Source organism: Hyperolius riggenbachi, chromosome 9, assembly GCF_040937935.1.
Source record: "Hyperolius riggenbachi isolate aHypRig1 chromosome 9, aHypRig1.pri, whole genome shotgun sequence".
NCBI lineage: Eukaryota > Metazoa > Chordata > Amphibia > Anura > Hyperoliidae > Hyperolius > Hyperolius riggenbachi.
The window spans coordinates 226302810-226326877 of NC_090654.1; the positions used below are offsets into that span (position 1 = coordinate 226302810).

Sequence of the window (24068 nt, forward strand, 5' to 3'; positions counted from 1 at the left end):
CTTCTGACGGTGCCGAAGTTATTCCCTGTGCGCTGCTATAGCCATAATTCCTATTACGACCTATGGTGGCGCCCGCTGCGCCCAAGTCTCCTGCGCTGGATTCAGTGTGTTTTCGTCTGCTGGGGTTAGAAGCCCCGTATGGCAGTTACAAGCAGTATGGTTGATATTTACACTAAGTTGTTAGTGGCCTGCCAAATGGAGATTCCTTTCAGCTAGAATTCCACACCTAGTTGTCAGCTGGGGGAAAGCTATGTCCCAGAACAGAGATGCCACATGGTTTCCTGAATAGAATCTGTTTCCTCTTGCTGGAATAGCCAGAGCCAAGGGCTTTTGCACCTACACATGCAATCTGAACTGAACGTGAAACACAATAAAAAAACTGATTGATTGCGTTTCTTCATGGTTCATTCGTGACACAAAGGATGTCTTTTTATAGAATCTATTAAACTAACCCAATATGTCCTTTTAACTGGTCATGCATTGGCTGAGCAAACTGCTACTCTCTTTCACTGATAAACAAAATCTATTACAGAGCAATACATCATGTTACTGACGTGAGTGGCACCTACCTAAGCAGCATGAAACAACATCCATTATCAGGGCAAAGATCCCACTGTGCAAATATGGCTGAATGTTTCTTTTCAAATCCCTCATTACACCTGGCTTCTAGTCAAGCATTACAAATCAAACAAAAAGGCACACGATACACAGCAAACATATAAATGTGTAATCCTGCGAAATAAAGCAAGGTTTGGCAGGAAGTCCTGCCAAAATGAGTATTAGCTTGACACACGCACACACAGGCATTGGCCATGCTCCCGCTTTAATCAGCAGGACAGGATAATAGTGTACCACGACCAAGATATGTGGGAAATGCCTATCATGGCTAATGGGTGTCATCTGCAGGGGAAATTAAAATGTAAAACTCTATATATCCTGCTACACGCTGGAGGTCACAAGTTTCTGAAGAAAGAGGAAAAAAGTCTAGTGTGTAGTATGGAGAAACTCTGCTCTGCTGTGTTGTGTTAATAAAGAAATACCAAACACTAATTATTCCAGGCACAACTGAAAGCTAAATGGAACTGCTAATCCTTAGCCAAAGCAACATTAGAAAAGTCTTCTGCCATTAAATTTGAAGGACTAAGTCACACAGAGATTCAGATGTTAATTTTCCTGGTGTGTTTTTTTTTCCCTCTGAGAAATCATCAACTGTTGATGGAAAATGAGGAACAAATAAAAATGTTGCCAATAGTACACACATGGGGGGTCATTTGTCTTTGTTCATTGCTGCATCAAGCAGGTGTACAGCGTCTCACGGACAAAGAATGTATGTGAAGTACCTCACAAATGTGCACTACTGTCCTCCTCATTTGATTCATTCTGGAAGTACAGTAGTCACAGGACGTAATCCAGCATCCCTATCTGAAAGATACAAGACATTTATAAATGCCTTGTAACCTTTGGGCCATAAGGTGTAAAAGAATAATAATTATAAGAGGTTTTAAAAGGAGGAGGAAGCTGAACATTCATCTAGATCAGGGGTGTCAAACTCAAATACTAAGTGGGATGAAATTGTACACTGGGACCTAGTTGCGGGCCAACCTCAGAGTCTACTGGCCACCTTCCTCCCTTATAAAGTTCTCTGGTGTCTAGAGACCCCCACCCTCCCACATACAGTTTCCTAGTGTCTAGTGCTTTCCTCCTACCTCCCCATATGGCTTCCCTAGTGTTCTAGGGCGTCACCTCCAAAATAGCTTCCCTGGTGGTCTAGAGTGGGCCAAACATAATGCAAAGTGGGGAAACCACCTGAGGGCCAAATTTAATGGCTCTGAGGGCCAAATTTGGCCGCAGGCCGGAGTTTGACGTGTATGATCTAGATCAGGCATGGGCAAACTTGGCTCTTCACCTGTTAAGGAACTACAAGTCCCACAATGCATTGCAGGAGTCTGACAGCCACAGTCATGACTCAAAGGCAAATGCATTGTGGGACTTTTAGTTCCGTAACAGCAGGAGGGCCGAGTTTGCCCATGCCTGATCTAGATGGATCTGAACTGAAGAGCCTCTGCACCAAAAAGTGATACATCAGCTCAGTTCAGACAATGTATGGCTGCAGGGCAGTAAGGGGGCAGTGCTGAGCTAGTCTTAGTTTTTACAACTTAAAGTGAACCTGAAGCGTTTAAGTTAAAGTTGGATACTTGTGTTAGTGAAGAGAAGCCCGTGGACTATCTAGGGGCTTCTCCTACCCTCCTCGAGCCCACCGATGCAGCACCGGGTCCCTCTAAGCTAGTATATCAAAAACTTGTCGGATTTGCTCTCATGGCCGCGCTCCCATCTCTGCACGAGCACTACTGTACTGCACATGTGCAAGCATGGTCCGCTCATGCCCAGCAACATAAAGCCGCTTCTGCATTCTGCATGACATTTTCCTCCATGGACCATACTCACACATACGCAGTGCATCTGCGTTCGCACACAGGCAGGAACAGAGCTGCAAGGAATAAAATAGGCCGGGCAGCAGTGTTGGGGTCAAGGAGGATCTGGGAAGCCCCTGGAGCCTCATCTCTACAAATTAAACTTTCAGTTCTTAGCAGTTGAAAATTTACTTAAAAAATGGGTCACAGTAATAAACTTATTTTGAGTATTTTCTTGCTAGATGGGAGCATTAAAAGCATTTTATTGAGAAGTTATGAAACAATCTCCTGGGAGAAAATGCAGAAAAGTTAATTTGACATGGGCCCAGGTGTTTTACATTCCGAAACGCAAAAATAAAAAATGTTGATGTAAGAAAAACAATATCTTATCGGCAAAGGCAAATGTAATCATTGCCAGCTGAAACTCTCTGAAGATTGTGTCTTCACTCTGCCCCACCCTCTTCTGCAAAGACACAATGCCCTAGCAACAGCTGAGTCACAGCAGAAAAGGAGAGGGGTAGAGTGAAGGCACATGCCTGAGAGAGCTTCAGTCAGCAATGATTACATTTGCAGATGACCAGAGATACGCTTCTCCTTCTCTCTGCAGCGATTCTCTCTGGCTTAATGAAGCCGGTTTTGCCTGCATCGGCAACCATATGGTTAACTCTCAAACATGAAACCGACTTCAACAAGTGGGAGAGGTCACAAACACAGCTGAGAGAGTAAGAGGTACACGGGGAACGACCGCTGGAGTCTGCCTGTATACTATACTGGTGCATGTGACATGCTCAGGTCTGTGTTTTATGCACCACCCTGTATCTCCTGGGCCTTGATTCGCATTATGTTACTTTCATAATGTAACCATAGCAATGATCAGGTTACCCATGTACCGACACGTGAATCAGATCCTGGGCCCTTTTTTGCTCTTGTTTTTTCTCACAGGAGAGGTTTACATGCTTTATCAATCAAATACTTTTTCCCAGCAAGCAAGAAAACCCTTCAAATAATTTTTGTAGTACTTTTGCAATAGCTAGATGCTAAAAAGTTATCTTGAAGATGAGATTAAAAAAAAATCATCATCTGGGAAAAAAACTTAGGAAAAAAGTGAATTGAATTAGGGCCCTTACCGGTCTTAAATCATTATTTACAGGTATATCTTCTTAGAAATTTGAACTCCTGATTCATCTTTACTTACAGGTTTTACAGTTATATTGCAGAGGTGGCACACCTTACCCAAGGTGCGGGTGCTATGACCTGGAAATGCTGAGCCCAAGCATCAGTTCATTCAACGAAAAGGCAAAAAGTCCAGGTCAGCACACCATTTCAAAATGCAAGTTGTCTCAATTCATTGCTTCATAAGCACGTAAGAAAATGACAATTGTTTCGGGTCCACGGCGGGTCCCCTTCTTCAGATAGTGCAAACAAACTCTACTTACAGGTTTTATCTCATGAATTATAAGTGTGGTGTAAAATAATTAAGGTAAGATGCAGGAGATAAGTTTACATGTAGCGAGGCAACATAGGCGCAAATGTCCCGAGTGCATGCAAAAAAGGGCGCTGGGCAATATGGGTGTAGTAGAATATTGGTAAAATTACTGATATTCTACTATTGGACAGTGGCAATTCGATAGTAAATTATTGGTAACATTTTGTGATATTTTACTAAACCTAGCCCTCCCCTCTACCCATGCCTAACCCTAACCTCCCCTCCTCACCAATGCCTAACCCTAACCCCCCTCCCCCCCAGCCACAAAGATGCCAATATCTGCCTACGCCACTATTTACGCAAAATATCGGCTGCTGCAGAAATTTGGGCACCCCATAAAAAATAACGGGCTATACAAAATGTATAGCAGGTGGCCCTGGCACCCGCTAACATATTTGATGTCCCAGGTGCCAAAATTTCCAATCATACCTATTTTTAATATCGGCGCTTATGGGCCACCCAAACTTCTGTGGTGTCTCCATGCCCAAAATTCCAGTTACCATCAACCCCTATGTGAGAAAAGGATAGTAACAGTAAATCAAGTTTAGGTTTGGCTTTACAAAAGCAGTTGTATATGGGTGCATTTTCCTCTCCTGTTTTGTATTAATTATCAAAGTAATTTGTGCCCAGCCACAAGTGCAGTGTGGTGTGATATACCAATGGCCTTTTTCTCCCTTTTGATTATGCTGTCAGCTATTTAATGGGCAAGCAAAAATGCCAATTCGATGTAAACAAGCCCATTGATCAGCATGGGCTGTCAGTTCTAATGCTTTCTTACATTGCATTAGAACTGACAGCACCAGATATAGTGTGAATGAGCCCTTTAGCCAAATTCAGCAAAGTTTTTCCAAAGCTTCTGGGCAGGAAGTCAGCTCCTTGTCACATGACGTGTACAGCGAGGCCTTCATCTAGAAGCCTGACAACGATGCTCAGAATCAGGAAACAACTACCGATAACCTGTTTTTTTTCTTCGGCCGTGACCGAGGCCCATTATCAATACAAAGGATAGTAGCAGCCACAGGGGTGTAAATGATGGTGCGGCATACTGTACAAAATGGATGGATGCCACACAGCAGGCACACTGCCTACCAGAGAGCAATTTCAAATGCAAATGTTTGCTCCGAGTGTAGCTAATGCTTTGATGAGTACAGGGAATGAGTACAGACTGCTCTCCAGACTGCACTGTAAGTGGAGCATAGAGGAGAGGGGAACCGTCATAGCCAGTGCCACAAAAGCACAAAGCACAAAGGGGAGCAGGCTAGACACAGCAAAACACTAAAAAAGATTTTATAAAAAGAACCTGTCAGAGTTCACAATGTAAAGTGACAATGAGGACAGAAACATTGGAGCAGTCATTTCTGAACTGACATTGAAGAGGCAAGCTCTGAGATTTTCATTGTGATGCTGGCTTCACTAACCAGTGAGTCGCTGACCAAAAGAAGCATGCAACCAATGAAGTTGGAAAACTTTAAACTCATATGAGATGACCATCTTCAAAGCATCATAGGTGGGACTGCAGTATGGGGCCCGAGTGAGTCTGGGGCCCGGCGAACAATGCCATGCACATGGGCTCCAGCTGTAAGTCTGTCACAGAATGTACTGTCAATGTGGCAGTGTTCGCCTCGGCCGTGCAATTTTGCATGCAATGTTTTGTGATTTTGCTAGGTTTGTGCTTTGCAGTCCTCATTTCAGTGAATGCAAATTGCAGCACACTGCTCAAGCACTTCAGTGAGAGTAATTCCATAGGATTACCTGTGTCACAGCGCTTTTCTGATCGCCAGTGAGCACCTTAAATATAGTGGATTCACCTTAAGGGGAGTGAGTGGGCACCAGTAGGTTTTCCCATTAAGGGGCCCAAAAAATTCTGATGGCAGCGCTGGTTTCTCCTATGGGGAAGCATGCGATCGATTTGATCCCGTGATCAATTTGAAGGTCTCCGTTTGACTTGCCATGATCATGTGTCACTTTCACTTATTATTTTAGCCTACAATGGTAGCAAAAGTGAGCAGCCATAGACTTAGAAATCAATAAATAAAAAGATTATTTAACCAGTTCGGCCTATCTGGACGAGTTTCCTCGTCCAGATAGGCACTGCTGTTTTCCCTGCATGGTGCGCGCGATCGGGCGCGCGCCCGTGCGCGCACCCGCCGCTAGCCCCCCGATCAGTGAATGGGAATATAATTCCCATTCACCGATCTAGCTTCCCCGCAGAAATACCGACGCTTTCTCTCCAGAGAGCGCGGTATTTCTGCCCCCAGGAAACTTTTCCCCAGCATTTTAGTTCCTGGATGCGAGATCGTTCGCATCCAGGACTTTTTTCACTGTGGCCATCTTGTGGCCAAATAGTAAACTGCACCCACATACATTTTTGATTAAAAAAAATATATAATTTTACATTTAAAATTAGCAGTTTCCCTCCCACACCAAAAATTATCCACACACACTTTTTTTATAAAAAAAAAAAAAAAAAAAATACAATTAAAAAAAAACAAAAAAACAAATAGTTACCCAAGGGTCTGAACTTTTTAATTATGCATGTCAAGAGAATATGTTATTATATTATTTAAAATTATAAGCTTATAAATAGGGATGGACGCAAATTGAAAAAATGCACCTTTATTTCTAAATGAAATATCGGCGCCATAAATTGTGATACGGACATCGTTTAAACGGTGTAAGAACCGGGACATATGGGCAAATAAAATACATGCGTTTTAATTACGGTAGCGTATATTAATTTCAAACTATAATGGCCAAAAACTGAGAAATAATGAATTTTTTCTGTTTTTTTCTTATTCTTCCTGTTAAAATGCATTCACAGTAAAGTGGCTCTTAGCAAAATGTACCCCCCAAAGAAAGCCTAATTGGTGGCGGAAAAAACAAGATATAGATCAATTCATTGTGATAAGTAGCAATAAAGTTATAGGCGAATGAATGGGAGGTGAACGTTGCTCGGATGCATGAGATTTTCGGTACTGCGGCGCTGAACCAGTTAAAATGCCTGCTATTCCATCATTCATTATGTAGAAGAAACGGATTATCTCAACATCACATTGTGAAAACCAGCATAAGAATAACAGCCCTGAATCTTGCATTTTTTAGCACTATGGAAGAAAACGCGCCACTATAGGATATAATGGTCAAAGCCGCAACTAGCGGCAGTGCCGGAAAATGTGGGTGCCCAAGACCGTGATTTGCGACTATGATGGGGGCTCGAGGCTGTGAGGCTGGAAATGAAGAGAACTTTCACATAGGGGGTGCATTTGTCAGATTTTTTTTTTGGGGGGGGGGACATTATTGGGAAGCTACATTTAGGTAATATTAAAGGAAACGGGGGCTGATCACAGCAGAACAGCAAACCGCAGGAGGGCGGAGAGGGACTCACACATGCTTATGGAGATGGAGGAAGCTCCGGGTGACGATAAAATCTTTAGGTAATCTCGTCTCCAGCACACTTTAAAGCGGATCCGAGATGAAAAACTAACTATAACAAGTAACTTGTCTAAATAGCTTATCTAAAGTTTAGATGGTTTACACAGCAAATCTAGCTGCAAACAGCTTTAATAGAATATGAATATTTCTTCCTGTGATACAATGACAGCAGCCATGTTGTTTGTAAACATTACACAGAGGCAGGCTTATCTGCATCTTGAGCACTCAGCCTGTGAAAAAACCTAATCCCCCCCTCCTCCTCCCCTCTGATATCTCTGGCTAGTAATACCTCCCCCTCCTCCAGCCCAGACTGAGCTCCCATGAGCCCTTGCTACTGTCTGAAAATTACAAGGCTCTCTGAAAACCTGTGGGCATGGCTTGTTTCATTTATAGGGAATTAGAGTATTAAAACAAAAACAAAAAAGTATTTGGCTTTGGCCCTATAATGAGTAAACGTTTATCTCGGATCCACTTTAAGGATGGGTAGTCCCATGGCTCACTAGCTGCTAAGAAATATACTGTATTTAAATATATTTGCGCAAACTTACAGCTGTTATTGTTTGCTTTGTACGAATCTTTCATTTTAGGATTTTAGAAGAGATACATTAGCAGCATTACACCTAAATAATAATAATCCAGTGCTTATGCAGGATTCTGGTGGCTTGTGTAATAGCGTGCCTGTTGAGGGCAGAGAGGATCCATTTAAAAGCTAGGTCTTCCCCCTCCCCTTTTAATGGCTGTGCAGGTGGTCCATGTCTTTTATTTACTGCAGGCCAGATGTGGGTGAGAAGAAAGCCTCTACAGAGAGCAGGATTTCTATAGACAGAATGTGGCGCTTGGAATGTGGTGGGTTTTGTCTAATTTTAGCCAGAATTCCACACCCAACCTGCGGTCTGTCGGGCTGAAAGGGAAGAGTCAGACATTTGTGTGGGGACACAGAGTAAATTGCTAGTGCTACAGACCTCATACTCCGATTCCAAGGTAGTCTCTTTCTCTTTGCTTTTCAGCTGCTTGACTAACTCTGGGTCAACCTGCAATTTAAACAGAAACTAAATTAATATTTTCAAAACTATATTTGAGTAAAGCAAAGTGCAAAAAGGTGTAATGATAGACCATCTAGTGATATTTTAGCATCTTCGGAATGTTTTTAATTCTGAATACATTTCATTCAAAAGTTGTCATGTGCAAATACAGGAACACAAAGTATAAAATATTGCAAGATTATTATGCTGTACTGCATAAAGCATTGTTACAAATCACAAAGAAAAAGGTTGTGGTGTTGCCCCAATGCAACCATTTTAGTTTCCAATCATGTGGGAAAATTTAAAGTGACACTGAAGCAAAAAAAATGTTTTATAATATAATGAAATGTGTGTATAGTATGGATAATTAATAGCACATTAGTAGCAATTTTATCATTCTGTTATAATGCAGTTTACCAACCACACTCAGAAATAATAACCCTTTGAACTTCTCTGCAGTAAAACCTTATCATAAACTGTCTCTCACTGTTTCTTTGATGTATAAGTGCTTCAGAAAATAGGACCGTATTTGACCCAAGTTGGGTCGAAGAGCTCAGAGAAGCTCTTTTGCATAGATATCAACTGAAGTTTCTTAACTCTTCCTGTACTGTAAAACAATATGAGACTCTTGTTTGCTACTAATGTTCTTAGCTCTACAACACGTACAGTTCATTATCTCATAAGTTTATTTTCGCTGATGCCTATGAGAGGTGGGGAACAGTGACAATCGCCGTCCTATGGTGATTTAGGACGGCACAGGGAAGGGGGGGGGGGGGAGGAAGGAGGGAGAGAAAATCCTTCCATCTGTCAAAAAAGAAAAAGATCGCAGCAGCGATCAGAGACCTCCGGCAGAGTGTCCCGGACATTAAAAGGAGGCAAAAATCATTTGTGTGCCGAGTTGCAGGGCTGTGCAGCACGCTGACAAAGCTGCACAGCTCTGTATTGTGAAAATGGCCTGGTCACTAGGGGGTGTAAGCCTGAGGTCCTGAAGTGGTTAAAGCCCTTATAAAGTTTTAACTGCTCTTTGTGTCCTCATCTGGATTTCAAAGTTTTATGATTGTCGTGGAAACAGAAATGGGAGACAAATCTCTAGCAGGAGGACACGTGCAACAAGATCTATCGTAAGTGTGACTCACACAACAGTGTTACTTCTAAACACACACGTTACCAGGTACAAGAAAGCATACTTTTCATTGCCTATATGCTAATAGGGGTAAAGACAGCAGTAAAATCCTGAGAGAAGGTCCGAGCCAACCTGACTTTCTAAAGCTAGAATGGTTTGGATAGAGATGCACTTTAATAGGATGACCACGGGCCTCATGCACTAAACCGGGGGCGCCCACAATTTTTCGGGTCGAGAGTTACTTTTAAAAATATTAAGTCTAGGAGATATACCAACAACCCCCCTCCCCACACACACACCCGCACACACACATATCCATCCCAGCGTAGTTAGACAGCACATGGTCGCAGAATCCTTCTCCCTCAAACACGGTCATGAAACCCCCTTCCCATCCCAGCATAGCAAATGGCTTCAGATCCCTTCTTTCCCACACAGTGTCATGAACCCCCCCCCCCCCCCCCCCAGCATAGTTAGGTAACACAAACATATAAGCATGGATATAGGCACAGAATCCTTCCTTCACCCTCCCGACCACCACCACAAAAAAGACTCAGAGACTGTCAAGGAATCTCCCCCACCCAACACCAAAAATCTGTGCCCACCTTAGAAAGCAAAGCCTCTGGCCTCCATTCAGTCTCCTCTCCTTACAAGATAGCGAGCAACTGTGCTAAGTTGCTGAAGAAGCAGGGGACTTGGGGGGGGGGGGGGGGGGAACGGGGCCACATGGCTGTGCATGTCTCACGCAGCCTGTAGGGGGAGGAGACGATTACCATTTTGCGCCTCTCCCCTTCAGCCATGCCACTGTCATCAAATTCCGACAGACGTGGCTGCTAAGTAGCAAACTGACAGCCGCTGCTACTGGCAGGAGCAAATTTTGACAGCCTCGGATACGTGGCACCAAAATTTGACAGGACGCGATCGCGATCTACTCAGGAGGCAGTCGCGATCTACTGGTAGATCGAGATTGACCTATTGGGCACCCCTGCACTGATGAAAGATTGCCATGGGCAAGCTAACAAGACAAATAACATTTATATTGCGCTTTTCTCCTGGCGGACTCAAAGCGCCAGAGCTGCAGCCACTAGGACGCGCTCTATAGGCAGTAGCAGTGTTAGGGAGACTTGCCTAAGGTCTCCTACAGAATAGGTGCTGGCTTACTGAACAGGCAGAGCCGAGATTCGAACCCAGGTCTCCTGCGTCAGAGGCAGAGCCCTTAACCATTACACCATCCAGCCACTCCAACGTTTACAGGCCTTAACCATTACACCATCCAGCCACTCTAACGTTTACAGCGTAGCGTGAGATGCCCATTTAGTGTAACCTGCATTTCCTAAGTAACATGAGCATTGCTAGGGCAACAGCCTAGCAATGCTCATATTACTTCGGTAACGAGCGTCAACTCTCACTGTCAGCAGCAGTAATGGTAAAATGATCACCCAAGTCTTCCATGCAAAAATGTATTAAACAATCAGTCCAATCGTGGGTCAGCATTCATGAACCAGGCGAAAGGAACTTGCTAGGTCCTCCCTGTGTACCAGCAGGGTCTCAATAGCAAGAAATCTCTGACCCGCACAGTTCCAAAAGGTAAAAAAACTGTCTATTGGCAGCTACAGCCCTCTGTTTCGGGCTACTCAGCCTTTTACGAGCCTTCCAGCAATGAGAAAAAAAATGTCATTGCTGGGCGGCTCTTAAAAGGGCTGAGTAACCCGAAACAGCGGGCTGTAGCTGCCAATAGTGTTCATGTTATAATATTTTACAATAAATTCAGCGGTTTACTTTTTGGAACTGTGCGGGTCAGAGATTTCTTGAAAATGTATTAAACAGGCATTAGGAACATCTTACTAAATAACAGAAGATTCATTTTCCTCAGTTCACGTGCTTATAGCATCGCCTTCTATGCAAGGCTCAGATTTCAAAAGACTTTCAAGATAAGACATATTAGCAAAAGCGGACATGTTGCCTCTTTATAAATAAAAGACTATAATAATAATAGAAACAGCACAAATGTAAATTTGATAGCACACACAACATTAATATACAAGACAATATTTTCAAAGCTACAGTTCAACCTTGTTTTATTATAACACAGAGCAAAATCTATAGCATTAGCAGTAACTTTTTTAGGATCTCTTCCTTCTATCCCATCAACATAAAGGTGATCCCCTCTGCCCAAAAACCTATTTCCCCTTAAAAAATGTATCAGGACCCCCCGAAGATTGCAGCAATGACATCATCCTCAGGCTTCTGTCTGGGTCGCAGCCAACTTCTGGGAGCAGGCAACCTCCTAGAGCGATATCTGAGAAGGGGTGCTGTGTTTGTGCAGCCCACCCCCTCCCTTTGCTTCTGACTGGAGGACAGCCGTGGGTGTGACAGGAGGGAGGGTGTGAGGGGAGTAGTCAGCACAGCACCGACTGGAGCTATAGCAGCAGTGGCATAGCTAAGGAGCTGTGGGCCCTGATGCAACTTTTACAATGGAGCCCCTCCAAGCACTCCATACATAACAATTGATACGGCACACCAAAACCTGCCAATGGCAACTACAATGTCAGAGGTGCAAGAAGGGGGTGGGGGACAGTTTGTCAATGATTACCACTATTCAAAGTATCTATAGAAGTGATTATAATGAGCACAGGACCAATAGAGAGCTAATACTGCAGTTGAGGGAGGGCCCTAGAGCCCCCCGATGCGGTCGCAACCTCTGCAACCCCTATTGCTACGCCCCTGTATAGCAGCTAGGAGTGGCTTCTACTCCATGTTTGACTAGCAGGATGGTCAGGTCACATGACCCCCAATTGGTATACCCTTGTAAATGAGTAAGGGGGGTACTGGAGGGTGAGGTGCAGCATTAGTATAATTAGAGGAGAAGGGAGGGGTAGATAAGAAAAAAGAATAAAGGAAATTGACTTTAACAGCAATGCAATTGTAAAATCTGTGCATTTAAAAAACTGCAAGAAAGTGTTTATTTGGTAAATTGAAACCCCCAGGCTCCCTTCATACGCCTTTCCCTTCAGGTTTCTTTTAAAGCCAGAATTTGATCTGCCAAAGCCTTGCTTGGCTCAAATCAAGGTAACATTTGGGCACTCTGCTTGCTAAGCAATCAGAAGCTCTATTTAGAACTGTGTCTAAAGAGGGGCTTTATAGGGAATGCATAGCACTCATTTTACCACATTTTATTAATTGTGTTTAGCATGAAAAATGCATTTCATTTTCATTAGATGATAAATATTGGACAGGTAAAACTTTTATGGGCCTCAGTTTGCTTTTGCAGTAAAGAAGCCAGTAACATTACAAACTAATACTCACGCCTTGCTGATCTATGTGGAGCCATCTTATGTTTATTACACTCGCACAATCGCACAGCTTTCCAGTCAAACCAACATACGAGGTTTTAAACCAGTATACAGCAGGCCATACATGCATCGACTTGATTTCCGATAGATTTGATCACCCTGGTCAAATCTGCTGGGAACTGACTGCACTCTCATGCAGGGCTGTGGAGTCGGAGTCGGGCAATTTTGGGTGCCTGGAGTCGGAGTCGGGAAAAAATGCACCGACTCCTAATGAATTTGTAACTGTAATTAAAATAGAAAATATGATAAAATGTTCTATTTCTCAGATAATAGTCATTAAAAATAATGTATATATACAGTATATATACAGTAATAGCTGTGCTTAGTCCACAAAAATGAAATAAACCAATCAAAATTAGTTACTTGTGCTGTTTCAATAAAGCAGTCCCCGTATTTTTAAGGTCAGATATACATATCTGATTGTGACTGTATATATGACGTGTACACAGGAATCTCTTATATATATACTAAATAACATCTATGCTGTAAGAATAAAGCCTGATGTGTAGCTGTGTCACTAATAGAGATGGTCAACGAGATGGAAATAATTCTGCACTGATGCTGATTTATGCAAATGTATGCACTCCCTATGCTGATGAAATCAAATAATTTGATATGTTGTTAAAGCGGAATATAACCCTGCATTTCAACTTTGCTCTAAAACATTATTTACAGCATATTATATGCAAAAAGCATTTTTTTTTTACTAGACCAGCATTGGAAGGGTTAAACACAGAGGTTTTAAGTTCCGTGCAGACATTTAGATGGTTACATTCTATTTAGTTAGTGTGTAACTGTTTATCAATAGATACATCTCTTTGGCTGTCCTCCAAGCTCCTTCTCAGTGAGAGAGATGAGTCATAATAAACACATATTTGTAAACAAAAACTATCTAACTCAAGTTCGGATTCGGTTGCAGAAATCTCTAGGGACTTTAAAGAGAATCTGTATTGTTAAAATCGCACAAAAGTAAACATACCAGTGCGTTACCCTCTGTCACAATTTCGCTGCTCCTCGCCGCATTAAAAGTGGTTAAAAACAGTTTTAAAAAGTTTATTTATAAACAAACAAAATGGCCACCAAAACAGGAAGTAGGTTGATGTACAGTATGTCCACACATAGAAAATACATCCATACACAAGCAGGCTGTATACACCCTTCCTTTTGAATCTCAAGAGATCATTTGTGTGTTTCTTTCCCCCTGCAGCTATCTTCCACTGAAGTGTCAGGCTGTTTCTTCCTGCAGAGTGCAGACAGCTCTGCCTGTATGTAATTCCTCAGTATGTGAAAGCCCAGCCAGCTCAGAGGAGGATTTATCCAGCTTGTAAAAGATAAGAGAGCAGAGAGAAGCTGCTCTAATGTAAATAATACACAGGCAGTGTGCAGAGAGGGGCCTGGAGGGGGAGATGCATCACAGAACCACAACACTGAAGAACTTGGCAGCCTTCCAGACAAAGGCTGACAAGTCTGACAAGAGAGAGATAAGTTGATTTATTACAGAGATGGTGATAGTAGAACGTGCTGCAGTAAGCCAGAACACATTAGAATAGCTTTTGGAACTTGTAGGATGATAAAAAACAGGATGCAATTTTTGTTACGGAGTCTCTTTAAAGCCCTGTGTAACCCTTCCAATGCTGGTCTAGTAAAAAAAAAAATGCTGGTTGCATATAATATACTGTAAATAATGTTTTAGAGCAAAGTTGAAATGCAGGGTTATATTCCGCTTTAAAATTTGGTTTGGTGACTACAAATTAAAGGGTACCTGAGACAGATGAAAAGTAAAGTTTTATACATACCTGGGGCTTCCTCCAGCCCCCTTCAGGCTAATCAGTCCCTCGCTGTCCTCCACCACCCAGATCTTCTGATACGAGTCCTGGTAATTCAGCCAGTCAGCGCTGTCCGGCCGCATGCCGCTCCCACAGCCAGGAACATTCTGCACCTGCGCAATAGTGCTGCACAGGTGTAGTACGCTCCTGGCGGCGGAGTGTGTGCATGCGCACTACGCCAGACCGGCTCAAGTACCTGGACTCATAGTAGAAGATCCAGGTGGTGGAGGAGGACAACGAGGGACTGATTATCCTGAAAGCGGCTGGAGGAAGCCCCAGGTATGTATAAAACTTTAATTTCATCTGTCTCAGGTTTACTTTGTTACACAGTAGTACTATACATGTGCACTCCCCACGGAGCTGCAGGGAATCCACTGAGAATGCTGTGCACATTGAACACAGAGGTGTTGTCTGTCACCCATAAACCTTGTTCAGATTGTGCATGAAGAATGTGTAATAGAGGAAGAATCTCCTCATTCCCCTGCAGAGTACATGCACATCATTCTTACATGTACCCACACTTACATTGCCTAGGGCCTGATAGATGTTCTTTGTTCCGGTTTGTACCTTTTACAAGTACTCTTACCAAGAACTAGTTTTAGTCTAAAGGGAATAAATATAATAGTCTACAAATCCTTCTCACTTCAGTTGTCTTGTAAAATTCCTAAGAGTTGGCAGTTAAGAGACGAATTTCATGTTACATACTTTTAATCAACAAAATTGTAATATGCAAATTAGAGGAGTCGGAGTCGAGGAGTCGGTGGAATCCTAAACTGAGGAGTCGGAGTCGGTGGATTTTTGGACCAACTCCACAGCCCTGCTCTCATGTCCGATCGATCAAATTCTCATCAATTGTGCCCTAAAATTGATGTGCTGGGTGTTGAAATCAATCAGTCCCTGATTAGAGATTCTAACCCAGGCATGGGCAAACTTGGCCCTCCAGCTGTTAAGGAACTAAAACTCCCACAATGCATTGCAGGAGTGTGACAGCCACAGTCATGACTCATAAAGGCAAATGCATTGCGGGTCTTGTAGTTCCGTAACAGCTGGAGGGCCGAGTTTTCCCATGCCTGCTCTAACCGGAGAGGAATCTGTTATTTTGCCGCACCTGGGTGGGCGCATATGCAAGTGGCGTTATGCACGGAAGTCGTATCAATAAACACAACTGTGTGTGTGTGTGTGTGTGTATGTGTGTGTGTGTGTGTGTGTGTGTGTGTGTGTGTGTGTGTGTGTGTGTGTGTGTGTGTGTGTGTGTGTGTGTGTGTGTGTGTGTGTGTGTGTGTGTGTACACACACACACACACACACACACACACACACACACACACACATGCAATGAGGTACTGGTTGCTTGGCAGCTGAAACAGCTGTTGTGTACCACAAATAGTGATGGTCATGTCTAAGAGAACTCACTACCAACAATGCAAGGAAGTTCAGACAGGAATCTGTCGAGGCCATGGCCCTAACATCACAATGTAGGAGGGGTTTCACCACAACATCAGCCACACAGATAGGGTAGGCCACTTGCAGAGCCCCAAAAAAGAGGGCATCACACCCTAAAAAGGAGGACATCTTACCGAGGACAGTGGCGCACAATAGTCCACATGGTGGAGGGCCGGCCGACCACAAAATGCGATCTCGTTGGCAGAAAATTTCCCCACAAAATGCAATCTCATTGGCAGAAAATTTCCCCACAAAATGCAATCTCGTTGGCAGATTTCCCCACAAATGCAATCTCGTTGGCAGATTTCCCCACAAACGCAATCTCGTTGGCAGATTTCCCCACAAACGCAATCTCGTTGGCAGATTTCCCCACAAATGCAATCTCATTGGCAGATTTCCCCACAAATGCAATCTCATTGGCAGATTTCCCCACAAATGCAATCTCATTGGCAGATTTCCCCACAAATGCAATCTCATTGGCAGATTTCCCCACAAATGCAATCTCATTGGCAGATTTCCCCACAAATGCAATCTCATTGGCAGATTTCCCCACAAATGCAATCTCATTGGCAGATTTCCCCACAAATGCAATCTCATTGGCAGATTTCCCCACAAATGCAATCTCATTGGCAGAAGATTTCCCCACAAAATGCAATCTCATTGGCAGAAGATTTCCCCACAAAATGCAATCTCGTTGGCAGAAGATTTCCCCACAAAATGCAATCTCGTTGGCAGAAGATTTTCCCACAAAATGCAATCTCGTTGGCAGAAGATTTCCCCACAAATGCAATCTCGTTGGCAGATTTCCTCACAAATGCGATGTTATTGGCAGATTTCCCAACAAATGCAATGTTATTGGCAGATTTCCCCACAAATGCAATCTCATTGGCAGATTTCCCCACAAATGCAATCTCATTGGCAGATTTCCCCACAAATGCAATCTCATTGGCAGATTTCCCCACAAATGCAAGCTCATTGGCAGATTTCCCCACAAATGCAAGCTCATTGGCAGATTTCCCCACAAATGCAATCTCACTGGCAGGCAGATTTCCCCACAAAATGCATTGTTATTGGCAGACGATTTCCCCACAAATGCAACTGACCAGAGTGGACTGGACTGACCTGAAGTGAAGTGACCACGGCAGTACAGCAGGCTCTCACTCGCTGCTGCTGGCTTAGGCACTAGCGGGCCTAGTAGTCTGGCGGAGCGACTGGCAGTGGCTACATAGCTATGGTTGCGGCTGCCTCTGGGTCGCGCGTGGATGGGTCGGCCCCTTCCCCCGCCAAGCGTGATGGACGGGCTGCCTCTGTTCCCGCTGCGCTGACGTCTACGTATCACACGTAACGTGTGACATCACTGCCGCTGCGTTACAGGCAGCGCCAGCGTTAGGGAGATTAGAACTAAGGGAGATGGAGGAGATCGGGCCGAAAAGGAGGACATTTGGCTTCCGCCGGATGGAGGACCACAGGTCCAAAAACCGGACTGTCTGGCGGAAATCCGGACGGATGGCCACCCTACACACAGACCCCCCTGATGATCTATTCGAGAAAAAGGTAAAGATTTATTTTGAGAAAGGGAGTATCAAATACGGATTGGGATAAAGTTCAATCGTGGGTTAAAGTTCCTCCCTATTCTCTAGGTTACTTTTGCGTTGGGGCCCATTGTAGTTACAAAAGGCCCTGGAAGTAAAAAACACACAAAGTATAAGACGAGAAGTGGGGGAAATTATGTAGCGAGGGACAAAGGGCTGTTGCCACATGGTTCAGATGGTCTAATTTAATTGCTTCAGGATAAGATTATATGGAATGGAATTCTCTTTTAAGACAGAGGAGTCTGACATGTAACAAAAAAGAGAAATATATTGCGCTCTAAACTACAACAGCTGTCTGAGGAGGAGTCATACTGTGAGGAGGACTGGCAGACATGAACTGCACAGGTAAGAATAGGTGAGCCATGAAGCTCATGCTTTGTTATAAAACAGTTTCTCATCACCTAGCAACTGCTGTATAAAAAGAAAAAACAATGTCGGACACTGAAAGTCTTTTAAAAGAGTTTTATTACCGATTCTCATTACCAATTCTTGGACTGAAACCAATACAAACAGTCATTACACCAGTTACACTGTGCTTCCTTGATCAACAAATGATGTACGGTATGTACTTATTAACCTTGGCTACAAGGGGAAACAATATTAAACAGATAAGAATATTTGTTGGTAGTATTTTGACGATCTATGATAACCATCAAGCTAGTCTCATCTTTGTGTCTGATTACACAGTTAATATAACGCTTGCATTTTGTATGGACAGGAGGCACCAGCCATAATCTCAGTCTCAAACTCAGTCATACTCTGCAGCCATCCAAAATTGATAGTTTCATATAACTCTCCAAAGAGATTCACAACAGAGAAGTAAGCAAACCAAAGTAAGCAAACTGTGCACTCAAAAGAATGCTCAAGCCAGAGTGTATTAACACTTTGAAACAAAATACTTGGTGAAAACAGAGCTGAAAACACTTTGTACTGAAGCCGGTCCAAACTTCCAATTACTGTTCACAGTTGATGACAACTTTCTGGTAAAGGCCACTGAGACTTTGGAGCCTTTTGACAGGGTTACGAAATAACGGTTGATGGATAAATCTGGTGGTGGCAACAGATTTTTCAGTTGCAATGACATCTAACCATTACAAACATGTGATAGCAGCTCTAATGAATGGTCTTTTAGATCATCTGAACTGATACCTTAGAGACGGTTCACACGTGCAACTGCTGGAGGCTGTTATTGGATCCACTGCATCCTGCATTAAGATAAACTGAAGGATTCATATCAATGCATTTACTGTTGATTTTGCAAGCACTGCAGTCGATATTTTTCAAGACGCTCATGTGTTTGCGGTTCCTTACCCTCCTAGGGCTCAAAACACTACACAAGGATAAAGAGATGGGAAACGATGCCAGCTTTTCTGCAGGGTAACTGAAATCTATTGGAAATCAGTGTGCAGTGTGTGGGCATGTAATAGAGCCCTCTCTAATCAGATTCGATGAGAGAGAGAGATCTATCACATGTTTAACCTGGTGGCCATCAACTAGTGCATGCCCACATTTAGAAGCTTCAAAAGACACTAGATAACTTTGTAACGAGCTGCACTAAAGATATGTTGTCACCACAAATCTCTTTGTGTAATATAGCCCTTACTGGCTGCTACTTTTTACTTTATTATAAAGTGATCAGGTATAGAAATAAACCGCAGCTTAAAAACCTAAGTCTATCTGAATGACCATAGTCATCCAGATAGAAGCTCCTCAAGGCTAAATGGATGCCTATACGCGTCCAGACTTACTGTGGCTGTTGCATGTTAATACGCGCATGCCCACTCCTCATTCCCAGTGGCATTTAAAGAGAATCTGTATTGCTAAAATCGCTAAAAAAAGTAAACATACCAGTGCGTTAGGGGACATCTCCTATTACCCTCTGTCACAATTTCGCCGCTCCTCGCCGCATTAAAAGTGGTTAAAAACCGTTTTAAAAAGTTTGTTTATAAACAAACAAAATGGCCACCAAAACAGGAAGTAGGTTGATGTACAGTATGTCCACACATAGAAAATACATCCATACACAAGCAGGCTGTATACAGCCTTCCTTTTGAATCTCAAGAGATCATTTGTGTGTTTCTTTCCCCCTGCAGCTATCTTCCACTGAAGTGTCAGGCTGTTTCTTCCTGCAGAGTGCAGACAGCTCTGCCTGTATGCAATTCCTCAGTATGTGAAAGCCCAGCCAGCTCAGAGGACGATTTATCCAGCTTGTAAAAGAGAAGAGAGAAGAGAGAAGCTGCCCTAATCTAAATAACACACAGGCAGTGTGCAGAGAGGGGCCTGGAGGGGGGAGATACATCACAGAACCACAACACTGAAGAACTTGGCAGCCTTCCAGACACAGGCTGACAAGTCTGACAAGAGAGAGATAAGTTGATTTATTACAGAGATGGTGATAGTAGAACGTGCTGCAGTAAGCCAGAACACATTAGAATAGCTTTTGGAACTTGTAGGATGATAAAAAACAGGATGCAATTTTTGTTACGGAGTCTCTTTAAGCGGCAGCAATTGGTGAAGGGGAACCATTGTTGACAGAAAACAAAAAAAACCCAAAACAGAAAAAACACACCTTTATTTCCAAATAATAAGTTTTCACCATACATTGTACTAGGAACAAAATTTAAAATGTTGTGATAATTGTCTAATGGGCAAATAAAATAGGTGGGTTTTATTTATAGTAACATTGTTTTTTTAGAAACTAATGGGGACAGAATTTGAGAAATAGTGCATTTTTTCTAGTTTTTCCATATAAAATGCATAGAAAATAAAGTAATTACTGAAAACAAGTGTCACCCACAAAAAGCCTAATTTCCGTTGAAAAAAAGATATAGATATATTCAGGTGCGAGAAGCAGTGATAAAGTTATGGCCAAATCAATGGGAGGAGCACTGACAGGTGAAAATGGCTCTTGGTGGAAAGGGTAAAATGGCCTGTGCGGGCTGAAGTGGTTAAAGAGAACCAGAGAGGAATAATTAAAAGTTATTTATACATACCTGGGGCTTCTCGCAGCTGCAGAAACCCTAATCGCTCCCACGCTGCGGTCCTCAGCTTTCTCCGTTCGCTGGTGCGGGTCCTGTCACTTCAGCCCGACTGGCCAGTCGATCGTAGCTGAAGTGCGCTCCTTGCGCACCTCTCCAGCGGCTGCTGGAGAAATACGCAAACAGCGCACTTCCCTGGCGTAGGCTGGCCACGCCCCCTGGAAAGACGGGACCCGCACCGGTGAACGGAGGAAGCTGAGGACCTCGGCGTGGGAGCAATTAGGGTTTCTGCAGCTGCGGGAAGCCCCAGGTATGTATAAATAACTTTTAATTATTCCTCTCTGGTTTCCTTTAAATAACTCCAGAACCAAAAAGTATATGAAGGCTGCCATGTTTATTTCCTTTTAATATCAGTTGCCTTGAAGTACTGCTGATCTCCTCAGCTTCAATAGCATCTGGATCACAAACCTGAAACAAGCATGGGGCTTAACCTGACAGACTTCAGTCAGAAACATTTGATCTGCATGCTTGTTCAGGGTCTATGACTAAAAGTATTAGATGCAACTACCTGGCAATCTGCACTGTTTAAAAGGAAATAGATAGGTCAGCCTCCATATCCTTTCAGTTCAGATGTGAAGCACATTTTCAGCTACATAAAATTAATTGATGCAATTCAAATTACATGAATGACTGTGCGCTAGAATGCTCCCTATTGAGCCCCCCAAAAACATTTTTTTTCAGCCTAACAACCACAGAAAAAAAATCCCCCTATGCATCAGAGCTGAACAGGTCATAAACCTCATGTCTGGTAAAACACAGTACTCTGTGTATTTAGATGGATCAGGTCAGTGTCTGGCAAATATAATTCAGTAAGGGATAAAGAGGTCATGGGAGTACAAAAAAAAAATTGTATCCAAATTTCACATCATTAACGATCAAGCACAAATATCCTAATCTCTGTGCTGCTGTTTGGATGTACATCATGCTTTGAGATTGTTACAAAGAAGTGGTGTCACTGCTACGCACATTAGAAAATGGCAAATAGATCTGGCAGGCGCTTGTTCCAAAACAAAAGGTAAAATCAGGCCAAGGGCTGGAAAGGGAACACATCTAAAGGAGATTAGGCAATGATGTAGGAAAGCCTGCAAGCACACAAGCTTTGTATTAAATGGCTGCTTGGTATATTTAATTTAAAGCAAACCTGCCAAGATGGTTTATATCTGTCATGGTGAAGCTCTTATCTAGTGCTAAAGCTGCGCCTACTGCCTGACCTGTACAAACAGTACAAATTCTGGTGCAGAGACTTAAGGTGGCCACTAGCGGTCCAGTTTCTAACGAAAAATCGTTTGAGCGATCAGGCAATTCTGATCAGATTGGTTGTAAATAATCTCCAAACCAAAATTTGGATTTTCTTGTCGGTTGTGACAGATAGGAAGCAAAGATTGGTTCGTTGATGGTGTAGTGAACAATGTATTACGATATTTCACTTTCTATCAGAATTATCTGATTGCTTGAACAATTTATCGCTAGAAACTGGACAGTAAGTGGCCACCTTTAAAGTTATGTTTTGCAAAAAAAAGTGATAAATACATTCAAAGAATGCACAGGTAAAATGTTTTAATTATTTGCCATCTTCTTTTTGGTCTGTAACTTTTTGAGTTCATGTTCGAAATCCCCAATTTTCATATATGCTCACAGAAAATGGGCTTCTGTGCTTTCATATTGCCCCAGCATACGTAAGAATGACTGCTGGTTCTTCTGCATATGAGTGTACAGAAAGGTAAATCATATCACACTTATTAAATGGTTTATCCAACAAACAACCTTGGTATATATATTTTTTTAAAGAGAGATAGGGATTTATTTCTATATTTAGCCCCATAAACAAAAAAGCGAACATTTCTGAAAAAGTGCACGCAATGATATCATTACTTTATCGTAGTGGTGGAACTTCCATCAATCAACTGATCTGAGAGCCCAAAGCTGGGCAGGTGATGTTCCAGCCTAAATGGCTACCCTGGTACTCCAAGATGGGGCTTTGGAGAGAGGGCCAAAAACTCCTCCCTAAATAAACTGTTACAGAATCAAACAGGAGGCCAAAGTCCTTGAATGGCTCTTGAAAAAAAACGTTTTCTTTAGGAATTTTAATGATAAATTACTAATTTTTTTCTACAACATGGGGTTACTGTTACCAGCAATCTGTTCTCTCTTTATACCGCAAAGTACTGGGGAGATAACAGACCTGGAACAATGCCTGTGTTGCTACCACTTATGTAATAGCATGATCATGTGACTTGCTGAGCACCAATTTGTTGCTTTGGCAGATTCCAAAGAGGGTGGGAGGGGAGAAGAGAAGGCCGTATATTTGTGGTATACATGCAGCCAAGTGACTGCTTCCAGACAACCATGTGCCATATACACACATATAGTGGCTAACACCAGAGTGATTAAGGTCCCTACACAAATTAGCATAATTTTGCTTAGGACTACTATTTTTTTGTTATCTTCTTCTTGTCTTTGGTGTAGCTTTTTTGAGCAGCAACAGTTTGAGGACACTGCAGTTGAGGCAAAGAACCATGTCACATTCCAGTAGTGAGTTAAATACTGCACATAGACCATAAAATAATAGCTTATTAATAGCTGTTCAAGTAACTTAGTATAACTATATTTCAGAGATACAACTGTTCAGTGCCTCTAACCCAGGGCTTGATGCATGGAAATTATTTGTTCTTGTAGTCCTGGCAACCAGACATAATCCTTGCTTTATTTTCAAACTAACACAGTGAAGTTGGGAGCAGAGAGAACATTTCTGGAAAACCAATATTCATTGTCACAAACATTTAGGAAGGCAAATGCAGAGTTATGCGTCCTATGGCCAGATACAAACATATAGGCCTCGATTCATCAAGACTTATCGAATCAATTACCGACAACTCGGTAAAATACCGAACTCGATAAGTTGATTTCAGGATTCATCAAAGTTATCTTCAGCTGTTAGCGAGCATTCAGTATCATTCAGTAATGATGCGATAAAACAGAAGAAAGTGCAATTCATGAAAATTAAAGTGGGCGTGGTTTAGCGTTACATTTAGGATTAGTTATCTCCTTCACTGCTCTGTCGTTATTCCTGTCAGATCATTGCTGACAGAGAAGCTGGAGCCATTTGAAGTGGTTATGTATCAGCTGAGAGTGATTCAAAGGCGCAGAAGGGCAAGAATAAGGTCTAAAACCATATCAATTTGGAAGATAATGGATTTATTTTGCTATACCAGGACATTGGCATTTCTCTTGAATCATCTTGTAAGAGAACACAGGCAGTGCCAGGGTTAACTAAATTGCTAGCTGCACTACATTTTTTTTCAGAAAAGGCCCCTATCAAGCCGTAGCTGGCGAAATTGTGGGATTG

The 24068-nt window shown here is 42.7% G+C and overlaps 1 protein-coding gene across 3 annotated transcripts in view; it reads right to left on the reverse strand.

Moving 5' to 3' along the window:
• The window catches only part of COX16 (cytochrome c oxidase assembly factor COX16), a 175109-nt gene that overhangs the window by 78747 nt on the left and 72294 nt on the right, over nt 1–24068 (reverse strand). For all 3 annotated transcript variants that reach the window (XR_011024097.1, XM_068254083.1, XM_068254081.1), the window contains exon 3: nt 8292–8360. Coding sequence is in view for 2 of the 3 variants with exons in the window: in XM_068254083.1 (XP_068110184.1) it covers nt 8292–8360 (69 nt within the window). In the remaining variant the exon portion in view is untranslated. The remainder of the gene's footprint in view (nt 1–8291; nt 8361–24068) is intronic.